At 44.9% G+C, this 26,882-nt stretch overlaps 3 protein-coding genes across 5 annotated transcripts; 2 read left to right on the forward strand and 1 right to left on the reverse strand.

The window, feature by feature from the left end:
- The first annotated feature begins 1,042 nt into the window (after positions 1–1,042).
- Positions 1,043–19,696, forward strand: MTF1 (metal regulatory transcription factor 1). Of its 2 annotated transcripts, none has more exons than XM_019622814.3 (11): positions 1,043–1,091; positions 1,472–1,933; positions 6,191–6,429; positions 6,733–6,864; positions 7,438–7,511; positions 8,528–8,661; positions 8,910–8,987; positions 10,802–10,904; positions 11,493–12,049; positions 12,426–12,492; positions 12,856–19,696. In XM_019622814.3, exons 2-11 carry the CDS (start codon positions 1,523–1,525, stop codon positions 13,248–13,250), a joined length of 2,190 nt encoding a protein of 729 aa, XP_019478359.1. In that variant the 5' UTR covers positions 1,043–1,091; positions 1,472–1,522; the 3' UTR covers positions 13,251–19,696. The 2 variants fall into 2 exon arrangements, with proteins under 2 accessions (XP_019478359.1, XP_003212596.1); XM_003212548.4 differs by having other exon boundaries at positions 1,046–1,158.
- Positions 19,697–19,989: 293 nt separating this feature from the next.
- YRDC (yrdC N6-threonylcarbamoyltransferase domain containing) lies at positions 19,990–22,608 on the forward strand. Of its 2 annotated transcripts, XM_085208777.1 has the most exons (6): positions 19,990–20,156; positions 20,324–20,519; positions 20,636–20,750; positions 20,999–21,118; positions 21,773–21,915; positions 22,268–22,608. In XM_085208777.1, the coding sequence occupies exons 1-6, from the start codon at positions 20,027–20,029 to the stop codon at positions 22,329–22,331; spliced, it is 768 nt and encodes a 255-aa protein (XP_085064903.1). In that variant the 5' UTR covers positions 19,990–20,026; the 3' UTR covers positions 22,332–22,608. The 2 variants fall into 2 exon arrangements, with proteins under 2 accessions (XP_085064903.1, XP_010721742.2); XM_010723440.3 differs by lacking the exon at positions 19,990–20,156 and having other exon boundaries at positions 20,165–20,519.
- Positions 22,609–23,732: 1,124 nt separating this feature from the next.
- Positions 23,733–26,664, reverse strand: MANEAL (mannosidase endo-alpha like). Its single transcript, XM_085208776.1, has 4 exons — positions 26,066–26,664; positions 25,654–25,763; positions 25,141–25,217; positions 23,733–24,693 (listed from the first exon to the last, which is right to left on the reverse strand). Exons 1-4 carry the CDS (start codon positions 26,490–26,492, stop codon positions 24,057–24,059), a joined length of 1,251 nt encoding a protein of 416 aa, XP_085064902.1. The 5' UTR covers positions 26,493–26,664; the 3' UTR covers positions 23,733–24,056.
- Positions 26,665–26,882: the final 218 nt, after the last annotated feature.

The raw sequence follows: 26,882 nt of genomic DNA on the forward strand, positions 1-26,882 counted from the left end.
TAGGATACGAGTGTTTCCATGCCTTCCCCAGCATGCTGTAACCCTATGGGAGCATGCAGCACCACGAAGCAGCACTGCAGTCAAGGACAAGACCCTGGGCTACAAAAAGATGGGTAGTTTTAAATCCAGCTGCTGGCGGTCGGCCCAGCATTGAGCAGCACCACGGGCTTCTGCCTCGTGTGGGTGGGCCTGGGTGGTGTTTCAGGGCTATTCAACATTCCTAATCTCTTCATAAAGACGCAGCAGTACTCATCGTGCAATGGTGGAGCAGTTTGTTATCTGGTGTCTGATGATCAGGGGACTGGAGCACCTCCCCGATGAAGATAGGCTGAGGGAGCTGGGCTTGTTCAGCCTGGAGAAAAGGCGGCTGCGGGATGACCTCATTGCAGCCTTCAGTACCTAAAGGGAGCCTACAGACAGGAGGGGAATCAACTCTTGGAAAGGGAAGATAACTGCAGGACAAGGGGAAATGGTTTGAAGTTGAGGGAGGGGAGATTGAGGTTGGATGTCAGGGGGAAGTTCTTTACAGAGAGAGTGGTGAGGTGCTGGAACAGCTGCCCAGAGAGGCTGTGGATGCCCCGTCCATCCCTGGAGGTGTTCAAGGCCAGGTTGGATGGGGCCCTGGGCAGCCTGAGCTGGTATGAAATGTGGAGATTGGTGGCCCTGCATGTGGCGGGGCGTTGGGGATTCATCATCCTTGAGGTCCCTTCCAACCCTGGCATTCTGTGATCCTGTGATGTGGCCGTGGGGGATCCTGAAGGTCAGTTTGGACAACGAAGCACTGAGGAAAACCTCGTTTTAGCTCTACTTCTGACTTTGTCAAGGGAGGAAACCGCACAAACGGGTACACAGTTGCAATTTGTTCCCTACTGTGCGACTGGTTTGACGCTACGAGTTTATTTTAAAAAGAGCTGAGCTCCGTGTCCGCTCTCCCCTGCCGCCTCTCATCGCCCCGCACCCCGTTTTCCTCACATTGCCGCCAAGCCCAGCGCAGCGGCTCACTACGCACGCGCGCCCCTTCCCCCTCGTTCCCATCAACTCCCGCGGCGGGCGCGGCCCTCCCGTCGTACCGCGCGCGGCCGGAAGCGGAAGTGAGTGCGCTGGTAATCATGGTGCCGCTGGGGTGGGGAAGGAGGTGCCGCCGCTGCCGGGAGCTCGGTGAGCGCGGTCGGAGCGAGACAGGGCGGCCCCTGGGGGTTGAGTGTGGGGTTGTGGTGGGCTCTGGCGGCGGGTGGCAGCGGAGCCGGACGGACTGAGGCATGGCTAAGCTAGGGGTGGGAGGACAGGCCTGCTTCTGCCCGTAGGGTGCGGGCTGCGGCGCGGTGCCGACGCCTGGGAGTGCTGCGGGGCCTTTGAGCTCCGGGAGGAGTTGTGTGGAGAACGGGGGTGTGCGGAGAACGGGGGTGTGCCCGCACCTGAAACGAGGCACGAACCCTGCCTGAGCCTCTGCCTTCCCGTCCCTCTGTTGCAGATGGGTTGTTACGGTCCCGCTTCAGGATACCGCAGTGAGCGGCGGTGAGCCATGGGGGAAAACAGTCCCGAAGGCAACGTTATCTACTATGAAGTGGACGATGACGAATTAACCCAAGATGACAATATGATGAGGTTTGCTGATAAAAACGGACTGGTTTCTTCATCGTCTGGGACGGTCTATGACAGGACAACTGTTCTCATAGAGCAAGACAGCGTGCTGGAAGATGATGAGGATGAAGGACAATGTGGTGATCACTTGCCTTTTTTACCAGAGGGTCATGAAGAAGGATTTCATTTAATAGCAGATCATGAAGGAATGTCCCAGGGTTACGTGCAACATATTATTTCTCCAGATCAGATTCACCTAACAATAAATCCTGGTTCAACTCCTATGCCAAGAAACATTGAAGGCGCAACACTCACTTTGCAGTCTGAATGCCCAGAAACCAAGCTTAAAGAAGTAAGTAGTTAAATATATTTTTAAATTCGTGCTGCTTGTGCTTAGTATTCATCTGATGACCTCAAATGCTTTGAAAAATATGGTGACTAAAAGTGTATGCCAGGAGGCAGGTAGCAGCTTTTCCTGTTCTTAAGGATCACCATATAGCTGGTTCTTATGAGTGATTCCGTCAAACCCACTGTTACTGTTAGCAGCAGTAGTGCTTTGTGTAGGGAGGAATAGTTGTGTTCTATGGTCCTTTGGTGCATCAGCAGCATAGCTGTGAATGTCTTCAGTTTTTAATCTCATATCTTGCTGTTTTCTTCTGAAGCAGCAGGAAGTGTTTTTTGACATCTGCAAGCTAGAGGAGAGTATGGCAACAAAAATACATTTACAGTAGTACTGTTTCTGTTAGTACTAGTGCTGTAGTACTAGTTCTGCTATTTTATTGTTTGGATAATTATTTTTTGAGTTCAGCTAAAAAGAGCATGAGCTCTGTTATTCTGTGGTGAACCACACTCCTGAGAAAAGTGCATCTAAATTGCAGGTTAAAATCTACCCTCTCAGAATTAGCTAAAATACGAAGCTTAAGATGCCTTTAAAATTCCTTTTTAGCTTTATTGTGTCACTCACAGGGAAACTGAGAAGAAAGCAAGAGAAACCTCAGAGTACCATCTGCTATCTTAAAAGCTTAAGTTAGCTTCCGTGTTAAGATGGAGGCTGCTTCTAATTCTGTTTCCCTGATGAATTCTACTTGCATGCAAAGTGGTGATGGCTTGTAGGTTTGTTACTTCTTAGGTGCAAGGCCAAGTGGATTCAAATGCTGACATATTTCTAACAACTTTGCCCTACTTTCTTGGCCCTGCTGAGTTAAACTCTTACTGGTGCCTTAGCGAGTATCAGTGGCAATAGTATCAGCTGCTCGTGTAACTGATATTCAGTGTGAGTGAGAATTGCAGAAGTGAGCCCCTGCTTAGGAAGGAAGCTCGGTTTGAATGGTGTGAATAATTTAAATTAGCAGGCAGCCTTGATTATCGCTCACTCAGCAGCAAGGATACGGGGCTGTAGGAGGTCAGCTTTGCAATTAGTTGTGAAACTTCTGGAGCAAGGTTTGTGCAATGGACCCATCCAAGGGATTCTGTTTGCTCAAATATTATTCACACTCGTAGCAGGTGTATCCTCCCTTCGCTGCTAAAATGTTTAATTTTGGTATGTCAGTCGTGCCAGTATTTTCCTTTCTTTTAGAATAACAATCAGCTTGCAGTCTGCAGTGTGTGAGAACAGTAGTTACATTGGTGTTGATGGCTTTACATGTGCTGTTAAACTGATTTATTTTTCTATGCTGCCTTTTAGAAAAACGCTTATAAGACCTGGAACTGCTTGATTCAGTTCTTTGTCTGAATTTATTTCCCATCTCTTGGCTTAATTTTCAAGGTGGGAGGGGAGGAATTGCATTATAACTTGAGTGCAGTGGAATCGAGTGTTGAGCAGACAGAGCTGTTTTCCTTTATTCAATGATTTCAGATGGTTGGTGAGTTTTTGGAGGGGGAAAAAGAAGCTTTAAAACCTCTGAATGCTTGGGTCAGTTCTCAGTGCTACCTGTCCAATCCTTTTGTATTTCCAAAACATCTGAGGAGGTCCTAATAATGAAGATAAATGTTTTAACGTCTCATACTTTCAGGTCAACCTTAGACATTTGTGAAGGAAAGTTTTACACTCCTTTAAGTCCCTTTAACTTCCTGGTGTTGTCATAAACTTCTCTCGCTGTAATTGTCTGCATGACAATAAATGCAATTGCAGTCTTCTATTTCAGTTCCATTGATGTAGTTTTAATCGGTGGTGGTAGACAAAATGTAAACCTAAGGGAAAAATCCTAAACTGAAGACAATTTAAAGACAAACTGAGCAATTGGAGTGGCCTTTGGTTCAGCTTTTGTGAGTGGTGTTGATGATTGGACAATTTAGTTCTTAATTCTGGGGTAAATACTTAATGAAGACTTCTAGCTTCCCTCTGGTGTGTGAGGAGCGTATTATCTTCTGCAAAAAGCTGATGTGATACAACCACAGCCTTTGTCTTCAAAGCAGCTTGTTTCTCTACGCGTTGTATCCAGCCATCCCTGGCTTTTCCTGTAGCTGTCCTGTTTCTCTTGTGTTGCTTGCACATGGCAATGGTCTTTAGTACTTGCTGCTCTGACTGCCAGTCTTTCATGGTCAGTATCTACATCATTTCATGTGCATAATGTGTATGTGATGTGCTGAATTTCCTAATGTGAAAAGAGAATTAAGTGCTTTGCTGCTGTACGAGGAGTTTTATTTATTTGTAACAGTATTACTTCTGTCTCCAGCATCCTTCTAAATCTGCAGAATAACAATTTAGTCTTTGAAGAAAAGGAAGAGCTCTTCAAGGCCTTCCAACTGAACGTGTCACTGCCATCTTCCTTTAAGTGGGTACATGGCAGCTAGGGACCAAATCATTACTATGTAATAAACATTCTCCTTTTCCTTTCACTTTCTAGGCCTAACTGTAACCACAAAGGACTCTTCACCTAATAGTTTCTAGGTAGCTCATGTCTCTGTCAAATCTCTTTTATTATGGGAAGCACAGTGGAAAACAGCCTATAATGCAGCATGTAAAACTAATTACCAGCTGCCTTAAATTTCTGAAGGGTAAGAATTGACTTTCAAACTGATACAAATTGTACTGAATCTGGAGATCTCTGGTGGACATAATGTGCACTTTTCTTCTAAGAAAAATGTGCTTTCTGACCTTGTATGGTCTGTATTTTACAAGTCTGTAGTTTTCCTTCTGTTTTGGTAGGCTCAACATACAACCAAATTTATTAATTATCTATATTGTAATGCCCTTATATTTGTTGGTAACTATTAGTGTAATATATGTGTTCCAGATCCCATTAATTATCCTTGTGGCACCGTATTACATCAGTGAGAGCTTACAGAGCACAGGTCAGGGGATGCCATGTTGTTGTGTTTTGAGCCCCCAAGCTGTGGTAATTAAAGAGCAATGAGTTTCAAGTTTTCTGATGGATGCATACATAAAGCAACAAGAGAAGAACAATTGTTGAGACCCATACATGTTACATGCTGGTTATCTATAGGTTCATCTACCTCCACTATGGCACCAAACTACAACTCAGTGGGTTTTTTGTTTGTTAGTTTTAAATTTTCTTTTTGAAGGCGGTCTGAAGTGTTTTCTAAGTAGTAATGCTGTGTGCTGTGAGGTAGGTGTTGAGTGCCTTGGTAAAGAGGAAGACTGCTGACCATGACCTGCTAGATTATCTTTCTGTCTAGTTGTTAGAACACTAAATCTGATGGTTTCTGCTCCTCTGTTGTGACTTTGCATCACCTTTCTAAGAATTTCAGAATTAACATAATCTGGAATGCTTCTTCTGTTTCTTGCCTGTCAAGCATCACGTTCTCTCCTGGGCTGTATAATTACTTTTAGATGTTAAGGATTCTCAGCTGAAACAGTCAAATGAAAGCCGTCAGTCTGATAATTAATGTTGGAGGGAGATTACTCAAGCATATCAAGGCCTACTCCTTTTTCTTCACAAGAGAGAATGAGATTTAATTAAGTGTTACGACTTGCACGCTGGAAGTTTCCTGACGTGGTCTCTGCCTGCCTGTTGCAGAAGATGGGAAAGCTGTCAAATCTAATTCATATGGAACTGTTTCCTGGTGATCTAAATGGCTGTGAAATCTGTGGCACCCATGATGTGAAGCACCCTGTTTAATTCAGTATGCTTCAGGCATGAGCTGTTTGAGTGAACACAGGAGAAGAACATAGCACGACGAAGGCTGCTTTTGAGAGAAAATTAAGTAACACCGTAGGAGACTTAAAAATTTGTAGATTCCTTCAGGGTGTTACTTCAGCACACAGGCTGGTGTTTTGAGGGTCAGCTTGTGAAAGTACATCCTTCTTTGTCTTCCTCCTCTGTAAATAGCTCTGCTATAAGCAGTGGAGATGCTCTGGATGGGAATAGTGGGTTGGTTTGATATAATTTTGGGGATCCTTTCCAACTTTTCTGACTATATGGAATTATTATTTTTTTCCCTTTTTTCCTTTTCAGTTAGTTTCCTGTTCTGTAAGGTCAGCCTGCTTTCCAGTGCATGTCACTCTTTACGTGGTACAGCAGATCTATTAGTCTGATAATTAAACTGTTTGTTATTTTTTTCTTTCCTTTCACATCAGAATCCATCACATTGTCTCCAGATTCCAGGAATGATTAAAAATCAATCATGCAACATTTATATCCCATAGGTTAAGAGATACCAGTGCACTTTTGAGGGCTGTCCACGAACCTATAGCACTGCTGGAAACCTGCGCACTCACCAAAAGACACATCGTGGGGAATACACTTTTGTCTGCAACCAAGAAGGCTGTGGCAAAGCCTTTCTTACCTCTTACAGCCTCAAAATCCACGTTCGAGTGCACACGAAGGAGAAGCCGTTTGAATGTGATGTGCAGGGCTGTGAAAAGGCATTCAATACACTGTACAGGTAGGGATTCTCTGTGTATTTCTTTTGGAGAAATGTGGGAAATGGGTGCCAAAATGGCACAGATGTCCAGGATGACAGAACTTGTAATTATGTACTTAGCTTCTTTATTTTATGGTAGTTTTGAAGGTGGTGCACAGGCACGAGGAATTCTCAGATTCTATGAGGACTTCAGAAGTGATATCAATTACATACATTAAGCATTTGATCCTGTCTTGTACATTGGAGTGGATGGCTTGCTTGCCTTGGAGAGAGGCTGGCTTGTGTGACAAACCATAAGAGGGATTTGTTTTTAACTCATTTCAGGTTGAAAGCACATCAGAGACTTCACACAGGGAAAACATTTAACTGTGAATCAGAAGGCTGCAGTAAATACTTCACAACACACAGTGACCTGAGGAAGCACATTCGAACACACACAGGAGAAAAGCCATTTCGGTAAGTTACTGGATGGCAATCTTTACTGCTCTGGAACTTCTGTAATGGATTGCCTGTGCCAAAAGACAACCATTGCTGTCATTAATGAAAACTTATTTTTGTACCAAAAGACAGTATTACTGCCACGAATGAGAACTTGTTTAAATAAAATGAAGGAGGCTAGCATTTGAGCATGTTTGTTCCAGAACACTCTCAGATGTCTGTAAAAGTGGATGAAATAACTGTCTTCAAATGACCAGAACCATCAGGTTAGAATATTCTTTTTTAGACAGAAATATATCCCAAGATGAACACGTCTGTGAAACGCATTGCTGCTTCTCTGTTGGGATGCAGTGTTTATTCCACAACAGCTCACCAAACCACCAAATGATGAATTTGTGTTTGAATTTTAAAGTCACAGTCAGAATCCTGCCTACATAGCGTGCTTAGCAGCAGGTGGGAGTTGTAAATGACTAGCAGAGATTAGTATCAGGCCAGCCCTTTGGAGTCCTGTGACTATTGCAGAGCATGACAAGAGGTGGTAACACGTGTGAAAGAATCTTGATGCTAACTCTTCCCTGATCTTTTGTCCAGGTGTGAACATGACGGCTGTGGAAAGGCTTTTGCTGCAAGCCACCACCTCAAAACACATGTTAGGACACATACTGGTGAGTCTGAGGGGTTTGGTTTTGCTTTAATTGAGTCTCTTTAGTTTGTACTAACTCTTAGGATCCTAATATGTGTTTATCCTTGCATATAAAATAATCTAGCAAGGACATTTAATTAGATGTTTTACCTATCAGGCAAGGTAATCATGTTTTTTACCCTTACATGTAATTCATAAAAACAAAAACTCTTTCATAGCAGCACTGGCACAATTGCTTTTATTCTTTAAGTTACACAATACATTCAGGATTGCTAAACACAGCTATTTAAATAGATACAACTCAGTGAATCTGCTGTGAATCATTTATTTCCTAGATATCTCTAGGAATATATCTTTCAACCTGTGTTGAGCAAACTGGTAACGTGCAAACGTAGGTGGGCAGTCAAAAATTCAGCTCATATTTCAGATGAGAACAAAGAAACAGAACCACGAAGAAAAGTCACCTCTATTTATGCTTCACAGGTCTTGAGTATCATCAGCATGTTTCACAAATGTGTCAGTAATGATGCATACGAGTTAAATCCTGTGTTCGTGTGTCAATTCACTTGATAAAATGGGAGCTTTTGTTTGCAAGGCTCTTTCCAAGAATGCTGAGTGTACGAAGTGGCATTATAATGACTCTCAAATCTATTCATGCAAGTTCCAACATGCCAGGTAGTAATTACTCACTGTTTTCCAGAGTATCATTAAGAGCATTTGTGGGATGGGACCCAGCCTTTTGAATAGGGCACTGTTATGGCAGGTTAAGGTACTGTTTGTTAGCTGTTACTGCTGCTGGCTTGGCTGTAAGTAGCAATTTGTATAGAGAGAAAGGTACTTCTTTTTCTTATCAGTATGTGCACTAGTGCAGAAAGACTTTGAAGTACCTGACCTATGTTAAGTTTTTGCCTTTTATACTAACTGAAGTTGTGTTTTGGAGAAAAACGTGCTTCTATGTATATAATGCTATTATTATCCCATGTAGTTTAAAAATATGTCTCATATAAGTTTGTCATGTGTGTTTCATGCTGCCTGTAGGGGAGAAGCCCTTCTTCTGTCCCAGCAATGGCTGCGAGAAGACTTTTAGTACGCAGTATAGTCTCAAGAGTCACATGAAAGGCCATGAGAAAGGACATACCTACAATGCACTTCCCAATAACAACGTGTCTGAGGTTAGTAGCAGTCTGTAGGCAATTCTGTACGTGGTCGTGCTGTCCCCTGTGAACTCTTTATGTTTCAGTCAGCACTCTGTAAATACATGTTTGAAGTAAAAGAAAGGCTGACTATGAATGGCTGGAATTTTTATTTTCCACAGGCTGCTTTGCTCGTGCTCCTTTAAAATTCTTTGTTGCTTAATTTTTTGGAAAGCAACCTGCCCCCTTTTTTAAGTATTTAACTCAATTTCTTTTCTTCTTTACAGGATACAAGCCACTCGCTTTGTCTGAGTGACTTAAGCCTCATATCAACAGATTCAGAGCTGCGGGAGAACTCCAATCTAGTGAGTTATTGTCTCTGAATTGCTTCACTTGTAATTTGAGTTAGGTGGTTTTTTCCCCTAACAATGTGCTTCACCTGTTGACTGGAATACAGTAGATGAGATATGTATGAGTGGTTGCTTCTGTTTCACTTAGTCCAGCCTGCAGCATGCTCTCCTTTCATTCTATTACTAGGAGAGATGTACTCTGCCACAGAATAATTGATGAGAGTTGCTTTAGGTGTACTAAATACTGCCTTTTTGGTGTGCCTTGTTGCAGTTTGCAGGAGGCTGCCCTCTTGACAAGTATGTGTGTTTCCTACACGCTCTACTCAGTCTGTCAATCTGACATTCTTGTGTCCTTTTTGGGATGTTGGAACAATATTTGTGATTTGGACTCTGGGTGAAGTTTTTCCTGTGATCGGTGCTGTTCTTTCTTTTAATGGTTAGGAGACAGTTTTTTTCTCTCAAGAAAAAGAAAGTCAACAGCAAATTCTAGCATTAACTTTTCAATATAAAAACAAAATTGGATTGGTTAGAAGGAAGAAGGTTGGAGTGAAGAGTATATGCAGATGACATATTGCATTAGTATCTAATGTTTGTCAGAGGTGCAGCTGTGATAAGCTTTCAGCTGTAGGATTAGAGCAGACCGAGCAGTAAATCAAGGAGGTAAGCAGTTGATATACTGTCCAGCATGTTTCATCTGCCTGGGTGGGGAGTTTTGTACGTGTCCAGACTAAGCATGACGAGTTCACCTCTCAAAGAGATCAGACAGAAATACAGAGAGGCAAATATTCAGGCAAGCTTTTGGTTTTGTACAGTTGTGTAAGGTCTTCATTAAATCTGCTACTGAGAGAAACCTTATTTGGGGCAGAACTAGTATTACGTATTTAAACTTTCAGGATATTTTCCATAGCCTTTTCTGTTTAAATTTGGGTTTTAGGTATTAGTTGGATCACTTCTATAGAATAGTTTGTTGTATGACACAGTCACTTAATTAGGTTATCAAAGATTAGCTTTCAGGTGCTCCTTAAATAGATTACATCTTTATGCAAGCACATCAGTGAATAAAGCTGTAAGTGCTTGAAGAGCCTGTTCAGGAAGTAATTGCACTTTATTGGCTCTTTTAACTCAGAGCTGATATAAATGACTCCAAAGTCTAGCAGCAGAATAACCAAGTGAAAGAGAATGATTATTCTTAGAAAAAACTTAGTGATTAAATCATACCGTTTTTAAAAGCTCAGCATATGATTTTACTGTAATTCTATTCTTTTCTTATTGGTAACTGGTGACTGAGGTTAAATTTTACATGGAGGAAAATTATACACTGATAAGACTGTGTCCTTATTGTGTACTTCAATAGGGAAGCAGCATGTAGGTTTTTAATATATTTTATTGCTTCAGTAATGTGTCAGTAGTGCATAGTCCAGGTTATTATCTAAGCAAGCTATTTTGTTTCTGCTCCAGAAAAGGTTTTGCAAACACACCAAATTAGTGTCTTTTTCTATTTCTAGCCAAGTGTTACAAGAAGCAATGTTTAAACAAAGTATCGATGCAGAAGAATATATTATATAAAAGAAGAATATATATATTTAAAAGGACTTGCTTATTTTTGTAAGGATTTCCTCATCGTGTTGGTCAATTTGATTGTGGGCAATAAAAACTAAATGTAATTTTATGTTTTATGAATGTATGTGACGTGCAGTATGCTCTGTTTCCTGAAGTTGCCTGGTTAATTGGGCAGAGGTTTCTGATGTTGATATGTTACCTGACTGGGACTTGTGCTATTGATGGAGACCCAAGATATAACGTCTTCCTCTTTTCTTTTTATTTGCCAGACACATGGACAAGATCTTAGCACAATCTCACCAGCAAGCATCTTTGAGTCTATGTTTCAGAGCACAGATCACACCACAAATCAGGAAGACTCTAAGCAGACAGGTACAAATTGTATCTGCAATATTTTAAGGAAGTTTTTTGACAGCTTTCCCTCTCTGCACGCATATGCTTGGTTCAGCAACTCAAACTGAAGTCTGCTGCCCTACATAAGTTTAAGTAGCAAACAGGAAACTTCAGCTTCCACACTGCAGTGCTTTGGTGTTGAAATACATTCGCAGATGGTGAAACACTTGTGCAGTGGCAGGGGAATGGACTGTGTATTTACAGCATGCCCTTGTTCAGTCCCAACACTGATGCTCTTGGATGTCTCATATAAATATCTTCTTTGAACTTTCTCTTGATGGAGCTGCACAAATGTGCTGATGGAGAAGGCTTTTTAGAGAGAGCTAGTGGGGGCAATCAGTTTGTGTGTAGTGGTCAGTGTTACCAGCTTCCTGAATTTGGACCTGCTTTTAGATTCCACTGTCTAGTGCTGTATGTTCTTGAACACTAGTCTGAAGACATGAAAAATGCTAGTGCTTTACTTAGCAAAAACCTGTTAGCTAGCTGGTAACTGTATTGAGGGAGCTGTTTATTCAGGTATGATGAGAACTGACGTATGTATACTTTTTTCTTCGTTTCCTTTGACAGCTGCCTTGATTGAAGCTTTTAATGGTCATGCAGACTCAGTCACTGCTGTTCCGCCTTCTGCAGGAGATTCAGCATCGTTGTCACTTCCACTTGTACTGCAGCTTGGCATCTCTGAGCCTTCACATTCAGCACTACAAGCCTCAGCAGCACCTGCTGCTCCCTCCTCCGTAGGAACCAGCTCACAGCAAGCTGCATTTGGAAATCCTGCAACTGTTTTACAATCCCCAGAAGTGCCTGTTCCTCACAGCACACAGTTTGCAGCCAGTCACCAAGACTTCCTGCAGCACACTCAGACACCACCGCAGCCCATTGTACAAGGACTTTCAGTGGTTGCTGGGGCACCTGCCCCAACAGCATCAAGTGCCACTGAGCCCCTGCCAGCTGTAGTTCAGACTGTGCCTGTTGGTGCGAACTCTGTTCTGACTAGCAATCCAACCATAACAATTACTCCTTCTCAGAGCACCGCTATTCTGCAGTCCAGCATCGTCATGGGAGAGCAAAACTTGCAATGGATATTAAATGGTGCCACTGGTTCTCCACAAAGCCAAGAACAAATGGTTAGTATACTCAGCGTAGCTTTGAAACAGCTTGCACCATCCCTGTTCCTCCTCGAGTGAATGAATGGCTGCAAGTAGTATGAGCAAGCATGGCAGCTTCTTAACAATTCGTTAATTCAGTTGTCAAAAACCACAAGCTGTGTTGACAGGCATGTAGTGCAGAGGGAGACAACTCATCATCTTCAGGACTACTGAAATAATATGCTTAGTTTTGGAATAGCCAGAACCAAATAGAATGTTAATTAAATTAGTGTTTTCTTATGTGTTCTCTTTGGAGTATCTGCTGCTTTTGCATGCAGATATTTAGAGTTTGAACAACAGAAATTTGTTGGGAATCGACTCTCACTCTTTCTTATTTATTTTTTTTTCCTTTAAGCCACAAGTTCCAAAAGTAGTAGAAAAGGTCTTTTTTACCACTGCATTACCAGTAGCTGGCAACACAGGTAAGCATGTTTGATACCAAACTTCTTTTTGTCTCTTTCTCTGGTAATAGTGTTAGCTTAACCAGGATATGTGGTGATTTTAATTGCTTCTGCAAGCAGTCTGCCTGTCAGAAAGGTGACATACTGTTCTGTATAAAAAAAAATTTAGACCAGATTTCTAAAATCTGGGCTCAGCCTGTTCAGGTTGGCCATCAGCAGAGAGTACCTGTCTATATTTTTTTCTTGTTTACTTTCTGCTGATGGTATTCATTGTGCTTGAAAAATAAGAAGTAATCTCTGCTTTGAGGTGTCTAACGATTTGTCTCTCGTGTGGTGAGATCATGCTGTTTAGTTACGTGTGTTTTAATTTTGTTTCACCTTCAGGAAATCCTGTTCAGCAGATTGGTCTCAGCGTTCCTGTCATTATTATAAAGCAGGAGGAAGCCTGCCAGTGTCAGTGTGCCTGCCGAGACTCTGCCAAGGACAAAGTCACCATTAAGAAGGAGAATTCCTCACCTGAACCGAAAGCTTCGGAGCAGCCAGCTCCCCAGCTGCAGCCTCAGACCTTTCCTTCCTCTTCCTCTTCCCCTTCTCCCTCACGTGGGCAGAGCAGTCAAATAGTTAACCCTTCAGACTTACAGACTGAAACATTAAGTGCCATGGATGTATCGGACTTCCTGTCCCTCCAAAGTCCTGAAACCCCATCTAATATAATTCCAATCGAAGCACTACTGCAGGGTGAGGAAGAAATTGGTCTGAATAGCAACTTCTCTAAATGAAGATGTTCTGGATTTTCTTTTGCACCTGGAGGGTAAAACCTTCCTCTTAGAAGCAGAAACTGAAGGATCGATTCTTTTTCCTTCCTCTTTGGAAGTTTTGTGGCTTATTTCTGCTTCACAGATGTCATCTTAGTCACGTCCCAGGTACATCCATCTTTAAGAATCTATCTAAAAATAGAAAAGGCAAAAAAAAAAAAAAAAAAAAGCTAAGTTATATATGAACTGTTTCGGCTGCACTGTCTGTCACTTTTGCTTGTCATATGTGAACACGGAAGTTAAGGTTACTCGTGTGCAAAAAGATTTTAAAAAGAAAAAGGGGGGTTAGTTTGTCTCCAATTGCACATCGCTTACATTTGGGTTTAAGGTACTGGCAGCGAGTGAGTCTTTGTTACAACTCCTTGGGTCTATGATTTTTTTCTTTTGTCTCTTATGTCTGATACTAACCATGCACTATAAGGGGAGCCCAGGACAGGAATTTGCTGTAGGAGAAAATGGTTTCGTTGTAGTAGAAGGTGATTTTTATCTGCATTTTTATTGGAATGTGATTGTCACGTCACTGAGCTGGGTGTTAATGCCTGGGTTTGCGTTGTACTGTGGCTATTACTGAAGCCTACAGAAGAGTTTGGGGAGCTTATTGCAGGAGAGCACAAAGTACTTGTGCTCCTGATAGATCTGTTCATTTAATTTAACTAGGACTTAAAATGTGGTGGCAGATGTATGGAAACACTATGGGAGCCCCTGCTCACTCAGACTCGAGAGTCTGTTTGCCTGTCTTTGAAGGATGCAGTGAGTTCCAGTATTGTCAGATTGGTGCCTGCTGCTCTTTTGATTCATTTGGCTCTCTTCAGAAACGAGTCATCCTCTTAAACAAGCCCTCCAATCGATTAATCAGGAGCACGGTGCCTTTGCTGATTGCTCTCATCTTTTGTCAAGAAGAACTCTAGGAAAATTTTCAGAATGATTTGATGTAACTTCAGTTTGGGTTCAGTGAGTTTCTCCTTCAGCTGCCCAGAAATGCTTCCTCTTTTCTGTTCAGCTATATAGTTTCTGCCTGAATCTGCCTCCAACCTAATGCAATGCCAGCTTTTTGTGCACGGGGCTATTTCTTGACTAAAAAATGTTACACAACATAGTAGTTTTTCATATCAAACTATATTCTAACCTACTCAGGGTAAATAAAACACAAACCCCCCTTCCACCAAAAAGCCTGTAATGTTGCAATAAATGCAGTCTCATTCTAAATGGTTTATTTATGCTGCATTATTTTAAAAGATGTAATTTTATAGTATTTTATCCATCTTTCTGGCTTTGGCTGTCAGTCTTTTGTGCTAAAGGAAAGAATATTAAATAGTCTTTATTCAGTTTACAGTGTTGTCATTAGTGAGATACAAAGATAACGACTATAAGCCAATTAATGTGGACTGTCTCTGCGCACTAAATTTAGGAATGCAAACTCCTAGTGGATAGAGATCTTTTCACTCTTCTTTGCTCCTATCTGATCGTAGCCGCTGTCTGCACCTGTGGGGGGAGTGATATGAATGCAGCCAGAGCTCCCCGAGATAACCTGATGATTTGAAGGCTTTTTAACTCTCTTGTGATGTTCTCTGTGCAGCCTTACCACACCACTGTCAGTCTTAGCTGAGACAGTGGCTTAAGCTATCTCACTGTCTTGCAAATGCACTGCCATGGCACAGCTGGAAATGGGCTGAAAGGAACTGGATTTTCACCTCTCTGTCAACTTACTTCCAGTTGTTAAATGCAGAAGGGTAAAACAGGGGTTGTCCGTTCAGGTGAGTGTGAGGGAGGAGAGACTGTGGGAAGTGCTGTGTCGCTCTGCTAGGACAGAACACTCTTGCTAATTGCAGTGATGAGTTCAGAGGCATCACCTGAACTGGAAACGTGCTGCTGATGTTTCCTGTCTGGGAGCACTGGCTCACATTGCAGTGCTATGCAGTCTATTACAATGGGGATGTGGGTCCTGCAGCAATAAGGTTTGCATCCATGGAACATGGATTAACGAAGCATCTGATGTTTTGTTCTTGTAATGGCAATCTCTTGAGGACAGTGCGGTGGTGTGGTCCCCTTTGTTTTTCTTTTCCCTACAGTATCATTTTGTGATGCAGTCTGGTTGTGTGACAGCAAGAACTGCTTTCAACACAGAAGAAACAGCCTCAAGTCTGCGTGAGTGGAACTGTCCTCCCTTGAGTGAGTCTCCTTGCCCCTTTCCTTGGCATAGTGTGGCAGTGGTGCTTGAGGGTGTGTGGATGTACTTCTGTGTGCGCATGTGAGAGTTTGCTAATGCAAGAGCACATAGATTCCCCTTGAGATGTGGGGTTTTCTCTGATGGGGACAAGATGTGCCCTGAAATGTGACAGCTGAGAGGTTTAGCAACCTTTTCTGAGCCTTTCCATCCTTCAGGGAAGCATTTTTTCCTTTCTAGCCTGGCTACTTATGACTTAGTTCACATAAAATATGCTTGTGATTAGGCCAGGTAGCATCTTCAGAAACTCCCTTGTGGTAGAAATGAGTGAAAAAACATCTGCCAAAGGCTTTGAAATTAGAAGTTAATTTGGAGGTGTGGTGATTGGCAGCAGCAAGATGCTGCATACATCCTTTCTGAGTGGAGATAAGAGGTTAACCCCTCTGCTTTCTCTTCACAGCTACTGTTTCATATTGGTGTTTTAGGAGAAGCAATGCGTTCCAGTTTTATATTGACTTTTAGGTGTGTTGGGTTTGCAGTTTTCCTCTTTATATGTGTGTCAGACAGGTGTTGATTTAGGTGAAACTAATTAAAGCTTGTAATAAGGGAAGAAGAGTGTGATTCTGAGCACACAGGCTGTGAGCTGTGCATCCCAGCTGTTGTGTTGTACAATACTTGCTTTTGTTCTTTCACTGTTGATCTGTTTTCCACGCGCTGTGTATCTGATATGTTTCACAGTGAACATTTGCATCATCCCCAGTGCTGTGTGATCAAACGTTGTGCTGCTGGGTGGTTGTGAACATGCTTGGAAGGGAAGTAGGTGTGTGAGCAGCTGGCATGAGAGGACAATCAATCACAGCAAAGCCCTGTGATTCCTTAGTGCCAGGGAGCTTATCATAGGATCGTTTGAGTTGGAAGGGCCTCTTAAAGGCCATCTAGTCCAATCCCCTTGCAATGAATGGACATCTACAGCTCCATCAGGTGCTCAGAGCCCAGTCCAGCCTGACCTTGAATGTTTCCAGGGGTGGGACATCCCCCACCTCTCTGGGCAATCTGTGCCAGTGCCTCAGCACCCTTATTGGGGGGAAAAAAAAAAAAAAAAAAAAATTTTTTATAGCCCCCCTTTAAATACTGGAAGGCTGATATCAGGTCTCCCTGCAGCCTTCTCTCCTCTAGGCACAGCCACAGCTGTCATTGCAGAGCAGTTTTCCATCCTTCAGATCACTTTTTGTGGCCCTTCTCTGGACGTGTTCCAACACAGGTCTGTGTCTCTCCTGTACTGGGGGCTCCACGTCTGGACACAGCACTCAAGGTGAGGTCTCACCAATGCAGAGCAGAGAGGCAGGATCACCTCCCTTGTCCTCCTGGCCACGTTGCTTTGAATGCAGTCCAGGATACAGTTGGCTCTCTGGGCTGTGAGGGCACAGTGCTGGCTCGTATCCTTTACCTCCAAGCCCTTTTCAGCAGTTTGGTGTCATCTGCAAACTGCTGAGAGTGCACACAACCTCACTGTCAGTGGCACTGCTGAAGATGTTTAAGAGCATCGACCCCAGTACTGACCTCTGAGGGACAGCACTGGTTGCCCCAGCATTTAGCATATTCATAAAATTTTATTAAAAAGTGTGGAGCTTCTGTCACTGTAGATCTTGTAAGACATAGGATTTCCTGCTAGTGTGCTGGAGCCTCTGAGAGCAGTGTGTCCTCCCTCTGCAAAATCTGTACTTCATGAATTCCTTGAATGATCATCAGTCAGAGAGCACGACTGCTCGAGGTCCACCTGTGTTAAAGGATTTGCTGTTTTGTGGCTTGTGGGGATTTATTGGTTACTTACACTTTCTGTATGGGTGCAGAAGCTGAAATACGTAGAATGGGTCTGGTTACCAACATCGGTGGTTTTAGTGGCCAAGCAGTGACCCAAGCAAGCAGACTTGGCATGCAGTAGAAGGCTGTGGAAGTTGCTTTTCATGCTTCTAGTTGAATGAGGAATGGGAAATCAGCACTGTTGAAATGCTGGTACTGAATTACATAGAACAAGTACGAATTGGGCACTTCTGTAATGCTGACTGTGTCCAGAAAGACTAGTTCGCAGAACCTCATACTGGTATCTAAAATGCACTTTAGGTTATTTTATCTTTAACCCAATTGCTGCAATTTCTTTTGTATATACTTTCACAAAGTTTATTTTCGCTCTGAGTAAAAGTTAACAGGGGTGTGCAAAGATGAGCACTTAACTCGGTGCAATACTTGTAGCTAAAGATCATTGTCCCACGTGGTCAGTCTGTCTGTGTCTGTCTAATTGAATATATATAATAACTACTAGCTCAGTGACATATTGCCCTACCCTGTCTATACCCACGAGAAATTATGCATCGTTAGCAAATGTCCGATCTATGCAAATATTTCACTGAGAGCACTGTGCTTTAGCAGGCCTTTTCTCTCACGCTTTCTGGTGAGCTGCTTGTCACTTCTGTTGGAAATCAGTACCTTCTTGCAGCCACGATCCTGGCTTTGTCCCTTCTCCTTTCTCCTCCCTCCTCCTGTCCCAGGAGTGCGAACAGAAGTGACAAGCTGTTCCAAAACAGGCATGTTGCACCTTTAAAATTTGTCTTTGCCAGATCAGTTTGATGTCATGTTATCTGCCTTACTGCGGAGGGTGGCACTTCTCTGTCATCTGAGATGTTGTGTTTGCAACTGCAGCAACGTTGTTAAACTGTTTACAGTACTCTTCCCACGACAACTATAATTAAGACACTGAGAATGAACTAATGAGTGGCGTGCTGGTTGTGGAACTTTAGTTGGGCTATAATTGACCTTGAAGTTGATTAGAGATGAAAAGCTGTTCTTGATGGGTTGGGGTTGGAAGCACAGGTGGTAACTGGAGCAAGGGGCAGCCAGGGCTGTGCTGCAGCTTGGTGCCATGCTCTTCATGCTGCTGGCTGGCTGTGTGACCTCAGGTATGTCGCTCAGCCTCTCCAGGCCTCAGTTTCCTCCCTGTAAAACGAGGATGTTGAAACCTGTCTTTGTAAAAATGACATCGGAGTGAGAAGTCCTTTGCATCAGTGATCTGAGCTAAGTGGGCAGAAATGTGAGAGTCAATTTGGACTGTAAGGCAAAAAGGAAGGAAAAAAAAAAAAAAAAAGCATGTCTTTAATAAACCCTGCAAATTTCTGGTTGCATAGTTTTTAATTGGTATACTATTTTCTCCTTAGCGTATTTTGGAAACAATGTCAAGTTTTTATAAATGTTACCTGTAGCTGATCCTCATGGACAGGGCTGAACTTTTAACTTTTTTGCGTCTTGTCTTGATATATATCTCATGTTCTAGGAGTTGGAATCTGTGTCTGCACTGAGAAATGCAAATTAAACTGGATATTTATGTAGTAGTGTACATAGTCTAAGTGTGTGTGTTCTTGGAACTAGTTTAAAAATCCCACACCATGCTTTTGGTGGTGTGCAAGCTGGCCAAAATTTGGTTCATTATGCAGTGTACACTTTCTCAAATAAATGCCATTTCTACTTTTTCTTACAAGAAATTTTTTTCATACGATCTTTTTCAGCAAAATCAAGGGTATGTTTCTGCAGTACCGTAGTTACAGTAGCTGGTATTTCTTGCTGTGTCGCTTTGTGTCTTTCCACTTGCTTCTAGAACCGGAGCTGTGTCTGACCCTTGTTGTGGAGAGTGGCAGTCGTTGTGTTTCACACCAACTAGCATCAATAAGGCAGGCAGGGATGTGTGAACCTCAGGCCTGGTCAGTTACCCACGTCGGCTTCAGCATTGATATCTGCGTAACAGCCAAACCGGGACGTCCAGGAGAACATAGGCTGTCTAGTGACTGCTTTTGTTTTGTTTGACACATATGGGGAGCTGGGCAATGATCTTGGAGATGATAAAATAAAAGAAAACCCCAGTTTTTCAAGAATGTGTTTATGGTATTAAAGGAATTTATTTAACTATGAAACACGGGAACAAATGTGCTTACATTGAGCAATGTGAAGATGTTAGTTACAGGTACAGTACTTCCAAAGGAAGAGCATCTCCAAAACCCCCCAAAAAAGAGTAAATATGAATTTGTATTTTTTGAAGAATGTAAAATGTGAAATAATGGTGTTTGCTTAATTGCTCATTTTGTATGAAGTTAATATTGTACTTTGAAATATCTACAAAGAAGTGGAAATTAACTTTTTTTGGAATTGAAAGCAATATTAATACTAATGGAATCCTAATTAAATGCTTATTTAAACACTGTGTTACAATAGTCTTTACTCAGGGTCCTGACAAATTATTTGGGAGATAAGCATGAGCATCGTTCCTTCTGATACACGTCAGCACTTTCTAAGTTCAAAATCAGTTTATTTTTCAACATTTGCTTTTTAATATAATATCACAGGGCTTTTTATTGGCCCCACTCCCCCTGGAGCTCTCATCTTCCTCCTAGAACGGAATGAGCGCTATAGAAACGCCTGCCCTTCCATTATTACAATGGCGGCCGGAAGTGCAGAGCGGCACCTCCCTATGGCGGCCGGAAGTGCAGCGCGGCACCTCCTTCCGGTAGCCGGAAGCGGAAGTGGCTCTCACATGCTGAGAGTGCAGCGAGCGGCCCTGGCGGGGTTGGTTCGGGCCGCGGAGGGGCTGCCGGGCCCGGGCCGCGCCTGCAGCTCCTGCTTGCTGCCTCTGCCCGGCAGCGCGGCCCGGCCGGAGCCGCGAGGTGTGGGGAAGGGACGCGGGGGGGGCTGATGAGCGGCGGGAGGCCGGGCCTGGGGGAGATGGGAGGAGGGAGGCCCCCGGGGTGGGAGGCTCGAAGCGCGGAGGCCGCCGATGAGAGCTCCGCGCGGGTTCGGTTGAGGCTCCGGACTGAGCCGGCGGTGTCCGCAGGCTGGAGGGAGGCGGTGGCAGCCGCCGTCGGTGCCCTGCAGCAGGGCGGGCTGGTGGCCGTGCCCACGGACACGGTGTACGGCGTGGCCTGCTTGGCCCAGGACTCCCGCGCCGTGCGGAGCATCTACAGCCTGAAGGGGCGGAACGGGACGAAGCCGCTGGCCATCTGCCTCGGGGACGTGGAGAACATCTACAGGTGAGCTTCCTCGGGGGGCTGTGGCCGCATGCAGCCTGGCAGGGGGCCTCTGTGTGCTTTCACCAGCTTGTGGGACCTGTGGGGTAGGAGCCGGCTGCCCCTCTCTTGCTCTGAAGGTACTGCCACGTGAATGTGCCGGATGAACTGCTGCAGGACTTGCTCCCGGGACCTGTGACCCTGGTCTTGAAGCGATCAGAAGAACTAAATAAAGACTTGAACCCTTTTACATCGGTAGGTCTTTGCCACGGCGTGCATCTCAGTGTTTATTATGGTTGATATGCTGTTGTGATGTTTCTGCTGTAGTAGCTTTAATTCAGATTTGTAGTTAGCAGTGATTATTTCTCTTGTTATTGCTTGTGTGGCAGGTGTTGGTGTATAATTCTCTGAATTGTCAGCTTTCGGTCAAGAGCTTTAGGCAAAGCAAGACGAAAAAGGTCTGCGGTTACTGCATGTAAAACATGCTCTCTTTTTCCTCGTAGCTGGTTGGTGTTCGCATTCCAAACCACCCTTTTATTAGGGAGCTGGCACGAGCTTGCCCTGGACCATTGGCTTTAACAAGTGCTAACGTCAGCAGTCAGGCGAGCACTCTGACGGTTTCGGTAAGGCTGCTTTTGCTACTAAGTGAGATTTTTGTGGCAGGTTGTCAGAGCCCGAGGCATTCATAATTGGAAGCCGGCTTTAGTAGTAAAACGAGGATTTCTCTGCTGTTGTTTCCTTTTATTTGTTTGTTTAAATGTCAGTCTGTAGTTAAAAACAGCCTGCAGATCTGCACTGTGGGTTAGCTGTCTGTGATCCTCACCTTAAAAAGCGTGGAAGGTGGGGCTTAAAAGTAATATGTACATGCTCATACTTCCTTTTGAAGTGAGTGCCAAATCTGAAAGAGAGGAAATTGCTGTAGGAGGGTTGGATGTGGAATGAGACTACTGCTATCTGCACAGCTCCTTGCAGCTTGAGAACTGTAGACTGTAGACCCTGGTGGGGATATAGGTGAGCATGGTACCAAAAGGACACTGTTTTGTACCGAAAGCGTTGCTAGTTTTTTGTGTACGTGCTCTTAAATAAACAGTGCTGCCACCATACAGTTTTGAAGCTGAGAAGCGTTGTAGCTTTTCTATAGATGTAAGGTAAATCTGTTCTCAGATGTCAAACTGGGATGTGTTTGTGACAGACAAAAGAGAGTGACAATAGAGAGGCCGTCTCCCTGACAACAGACTGTTCAACAGGACTGTTAACCTGACCTCTTATTTCTCCAGGAATTCCAAGACCTTTGGCCTCAGTTGTCCTTAGTTGTTGATGGAGGTCCAATAGGGGATGTCCAGAGCCCAGAATGTCGTTTGGGGTCAACTGTGGTTGACTTATCTGTGTCGGGGAAATTCACCATCATTCGTCCTGGCTGGTAAGCACTCTTTGCTATATATACATAAGCAATGCTTTTTATTTAAATGAAATGAAGCTTTCAAGTTATGGTGGGTCTTACTTTACTTGTTTCCTGGTGCTGGTTAAACCTTCAGATTAAAGTCATTTAGCTAAATTACCAGCATACTCAGAAATCCTGAAGGAGCACTCCAAATGCTGAGCCCAGGAGACTCCTTTCTGGAAGCTTCTACACAAAACATCCTTGTTTCTGCACTCTGTGTTCTCCTTAATTCAAAACGACTGTGTTTTTTAGCTGGTTGCTCTTTCACAAAAAAATGCAATTTAGTCTTGGAAAAACATTTTTTCTGACAGCTGTGTTTCACCCCCCTCAGTGCACTGACATCTACAGTTGAGATCCTGAGGCAGAAGTATGGCTTGATCCCAGAATCATCTTAAGACTTTGAACTCTGAGGCTCTACAGAGCTGGTAAAGCTGGACACTATGTGCCTGTGCATTCAGCAGACAGTGTTAACGGCCTTGTTTAATGAGGTTGATGAGTTGTGTCAGGTCAGTAAACAAAGGTAATGAGAATAACAGTTGATGGGTGTCTGTTAATTAGCGTTACCTCTACCGAATCCTGAGAAACTATTTATGCTAAACTCTTTATGCTGCTGTACAATTTCCAAATACCTGTTTCAGTAATGTGATCTAAAATAAAATAATTTGAGTATTAGACTGTTTTCAGGATGGCATGATATCTCTGATCCTTCCTGCCCATAAAACTCATTCCGTGTTTCTGTTTATTGCATCACTTACAAAGCCCAGGAGCTTAATTAGAGTGTGTGGAGTCATCGTGAGTAGAACCCTGTTTCACATCCCGAGCTGCTGCTTCTCATTTTATTGATGCAAATATAAGCTAATTTATGGCTCATTTAGAAGGGTGCCAGCATATTTTAAACCAGAAGTAGAGGTGTAGTGGAAATGCTGAGTCACAGCTTGAAGCAGTGATGGAGCACCTGGTGGGAAGGCAGGGCCAACCCAGGGAGCTCAGCTACAAGCAGTGCACTGAGTGACCAGAATGAGTAAAGCCAGGTTGCACCCCTTCCCAGCCCTCATTTCAGGGTTAGGAGGGGAAGTAGGAGATTCCTGCTGAAGATCCCTGCCCACCTGAGGCCTTCTGAAGGTAAGGAGCTTCTTTCTTTTATTTCTCTGCCTACATCTGTTGCATTTGAGCAAATCCTTGCTTGCTGCAGCCTGTGACCTTGCTGCTGTGCTGTCACTGCTGTGCTTTCCATCATGTTACAAGAAGGAAAGCTACTGTGAGCTGAACTTCTTTCAAAAAACAAATGAATGGTGTTTTCAGCAGCATTTTTATTGCAAGTGGTTTGGTTTTTTTTCTTTTTTTTTTTCCCCCCTTGATTCTAAAGTCAATAAAGCAACTTCTGGTCTAAATTTTCAAAACATGGAGCAGTAAACAACCACTGAGAAACTTTTAGTAGAGATATGGTTGCATTTCCTTGGTTTCCAGCATGTAGAGTAGTAGGGGTAAATAGCCACTAGCATTTGGGCTGTAATTATTTTGAGTTATTTGGATACAGTGAGCCATAGTAACAACACCTAGCACAGAACTTCTTGGTGTAGAAGAGCTCGGATAAACCAGAAGGTAACTGCATGGATTAGTTTCATCTACAGTAAACAATTTAGAGGAACTTTTATTTCTTTTTTGCAGCCAGCTGGTAAGGAAATGCTTTTGAAGTTGCTAGTGGAGTGAGGGATCTGTAGTGGCAGCAGACCAAGGGTAAAATGCATGCTGGAACCCAGCTAACTATGTCAACGTCATCACAGAACCACACAACATAAGAAAAAATGGATCTTTGGCCCTGAAGCCAGCACCCCCATGCATTGCAGAAGAGCTCTGAAAAGGTCACCTCTGCTACATCTGCAGGAAGTTAGACTTAGCTGCTGCTTAGAGATTTCCTACTCCTTGTAATTTTTTCTCCTGTGGGTTCAGAGCTGGGACTCTTGCAGTCCTTGGGGTGCTTGCAGGCTGCTGCAGGCTCAGTGACCTGCCTAGGCTGAAGGTTCTGCAGCTGTTCTGTGTTTTTTTTTTTCTTTTCTGAAGCACCTGTCTGTGCTGCAGCTCTGTCAGTGGGATGGCTTTGAATAAGGCAGGGGCTGAAGTCACATCAGCCACTGCTCTTTCTCTTTGCTGAAATGTTCTGCCCACCTGCGGGTCAGCTCCAGGTACATGTTGGGCTGATGAGGAAGGTAGTCCAGGTAAAGGCGTGTCAGGGTCTTCTTGGGAACAGCTTTCTCGATCTGGGTGCCTTCGTGCCATTCGTTGAAGGATGTGATGGAGACAATCTCTGGCCTGACCATGAGAGCAGCCTGCAGAGCTGTTTCATAGTACTTCCCATTGACTCTGTTCCGAGTGTTGTGGTTGTTCCAGGGGCGAATGCTGGTGTCAATGTAGCCTGGTCCAACACTGGGGATGAACATCAGGTTGTTGGAGTCGCAGAAAGTTTTGATGGCTTTCCAATTCTGGTGGGATGAGCCAAAAGAGAAACCATTGGATGCAAAGTATGTGTACATGCCATCATATCCTGCAGAGAGGATATCCTTCTTGTGCCCTTCCTCCACCAGCAGTGCTATGAACACAGCATCGTAGGCGGTGTTACGGAGAGAATGGGAACCTGATGGCGTGAGAAGGTTGGCCCAGGATTCAGCTGGTGTCAAGTAGGAATCGTAGATATAAAACAGCGGGAGGCTCCTGCCAGTGCTGGTCTTGTATTTATAAAAAGCAGCGTGAGATCCGTATCTACAGAGAGAGCAGAAAGCTTTTTCAGAGGCTGGAGTGATAAGCCCTCAGCAGGTATTGCTGTCGGAAGGCAAGTGTGATGTGAGACTTGGTTTGCCAAGTCTTTGCTCAGGACCTTTCTCTGGAACCTTCATCTCCTCCTTTCTGGGAGTGCTTTGTAACTGTGCTGTTTGTTACTTTATTTCCCTTTTGAAGGAAAGAGTAGAGGTGACAGGCTTAGAAACCTGAACAGAAGAAAGCAGCTTTGGGCTCTAGAGGCAAGAGAGTGGAGAAAGTGGGATTTGATTACAGCTCCTGCTGCTCAGCACTGCTTTGTTGGCTAGCTGTAGGCAATTCTCACTGTGCAGTGCTTTTTGGATACTGTTCTGATGCATTTAATTCAAAGCACGCTGTTTTTGCTTAAAGCAGCACTCCACAGCTGGATTCCTGCCTACATGAGAGACTTACTTGTCCACGATGTATTTGATATTCTCATGCACTGTGTGGTCATCACGCCCTTTGTACGGCTGGATGTGGAAGGCGACCTTCAAAAGAGGAGGTGGTAGAAGGGGTTATTTTCAGCACAATCCCATTGCTCCCTTTTCACCCTGACCTCCCAGATGGTCCCAGAGCTGTTGCAAAGGACTTCTGTCCCCTGCAGGTGAATGGGCTGGGGGGACCCCTGTGTGACACACGTGGGCAGCCTGCTCAGAGATGTCAGAGCTTTCACTGCTTTTCACTAAAGTTGGGAAGTAAACTGAGAATCCTAATTATTAAGGGAAAAAAAACCAACAACCCTTAGTATTTAGCTGCTGAAAAATTGTTCCCATGAAATAAGGAGAGCTCTTACATGGAAATGCCCATTTATTTTACTACTACCTGAAGCAGAGGAGTGGGACCTTTGCCCAGGCATAGCATCAGCTTCACGTTGGAGCTGAACAGTGAGTTCAGTGGCCTCAAGGCAGCAGACAAAAGCGTTACCTTTATGGCATACCGTTGTGCAGCATCCAGTATGAATGGCACGAGGCTGTCTGATGGTTCCCCATTGTCATCTGCTAGGCCGGGTGGGTACCACGACAGAACCAGCACTCCTGTGGGAACACAATCACGGTTTGCTCAGACGTTTTGTTCCTAAACTTTTCCTCCTCCCGTGCAACGGCAGCGAGGTAACTGTTTCACGGCATTGCAATGCTTGAGGCGCTCCGTGCCGGGCGAAGTTTGGTTGGAAGAGCCTCTAAGCGCTGCTCTGTGGTGTTGGCTATGGGATGGCAGAGGGCAGCGGCAACGGCCGTACGGGATGCTGAGCCGGGGCGGTGCGGGGCGGGGGGGCTGAAATCCGCATCCCGGGGCGCTGCGGGAACGGATCCGGGCTGCGGTGCGTCCCGCTGCTTACCGATGGCGGCAGCGCGGAGCTGAGCCATGTGTTCGTCCACCACGGCGGGGTCCCGGGAGCTGTAAGGGCCGAGCGCGGGGTAGAAGCTGGAGCCGATGTCATCGGGCGGGCGGTGGCGGCCCCGGGGGTAACTGGCCGACACTTTGGGGTCCCAGTGCGGCACCAGGGCGTGATCCCAGTGCAGGTAGCGGCCCTCGAAGCGCGGGCTGCCGTACCAGGCGTAATAGAAGGCGTGCAGGTCGTAGGACGGGCCGATCCCCGCTGCCGGCTCGCGGGCTCCGGGAGGAGCGGGCGGCTCTGTCAGCCCCGGCGCTCCGGCGGGGAGAGCATCGGCGGCGCGGAGCGTGCGCAGCGCCAGCACCGTACCGAAAACGAAGAGAGCGGCCAGCAGCAAGGCCAGCCCACCCCGCCGCCGCCGTCTCCGCATCGCCTGAGCTCCCGCTACCGGATCCCCGGCTCGGAGGAGGCTGCTCGGGCCCGGCTCCGCGGTGGATGCTCGGCCCGGCGGGGGACGCCTCGCTCCGGCCGGGCGCCGTTCCGATTCTCGGCTGCCGGCCCCGTTCGGTGGCTGCGTGCTTTCTGGTGCCCCCTGCTGGCGGCGGCCGGGACTGCAGCGCCTCCGCCCCCCTCGGTCCCGGTTCGGCCGCCCCCTGCAGCGCTGCGCCATCGGGACCCCGCGCTGCCCTGCGAGGAGCCGGGAGCTCCTGGATCCCCGCTCGGAGATGTGGTGACCCAGGATGTGGTGCTGGGAGCGGTGGTGATGCAGCATCCCGATCGCAGCCCCGGGTGGAGAAGTGGCTGCCGCTCACTGCGGGAG

Source organism: Meleagris gallopavo, chromosome 25 (assembly GCF_905368555.1).
Source record: "Meleagris gallopavo chromosome 25, MGAL_WU_HG_1.1, whole genome shotgun sequence".
Lineage (NCBI taxonomy): Eukaryota > Metazoa > Chordata > Aves > Galliformes > Phasianidae > Meleagris > Meleagris gallopavo.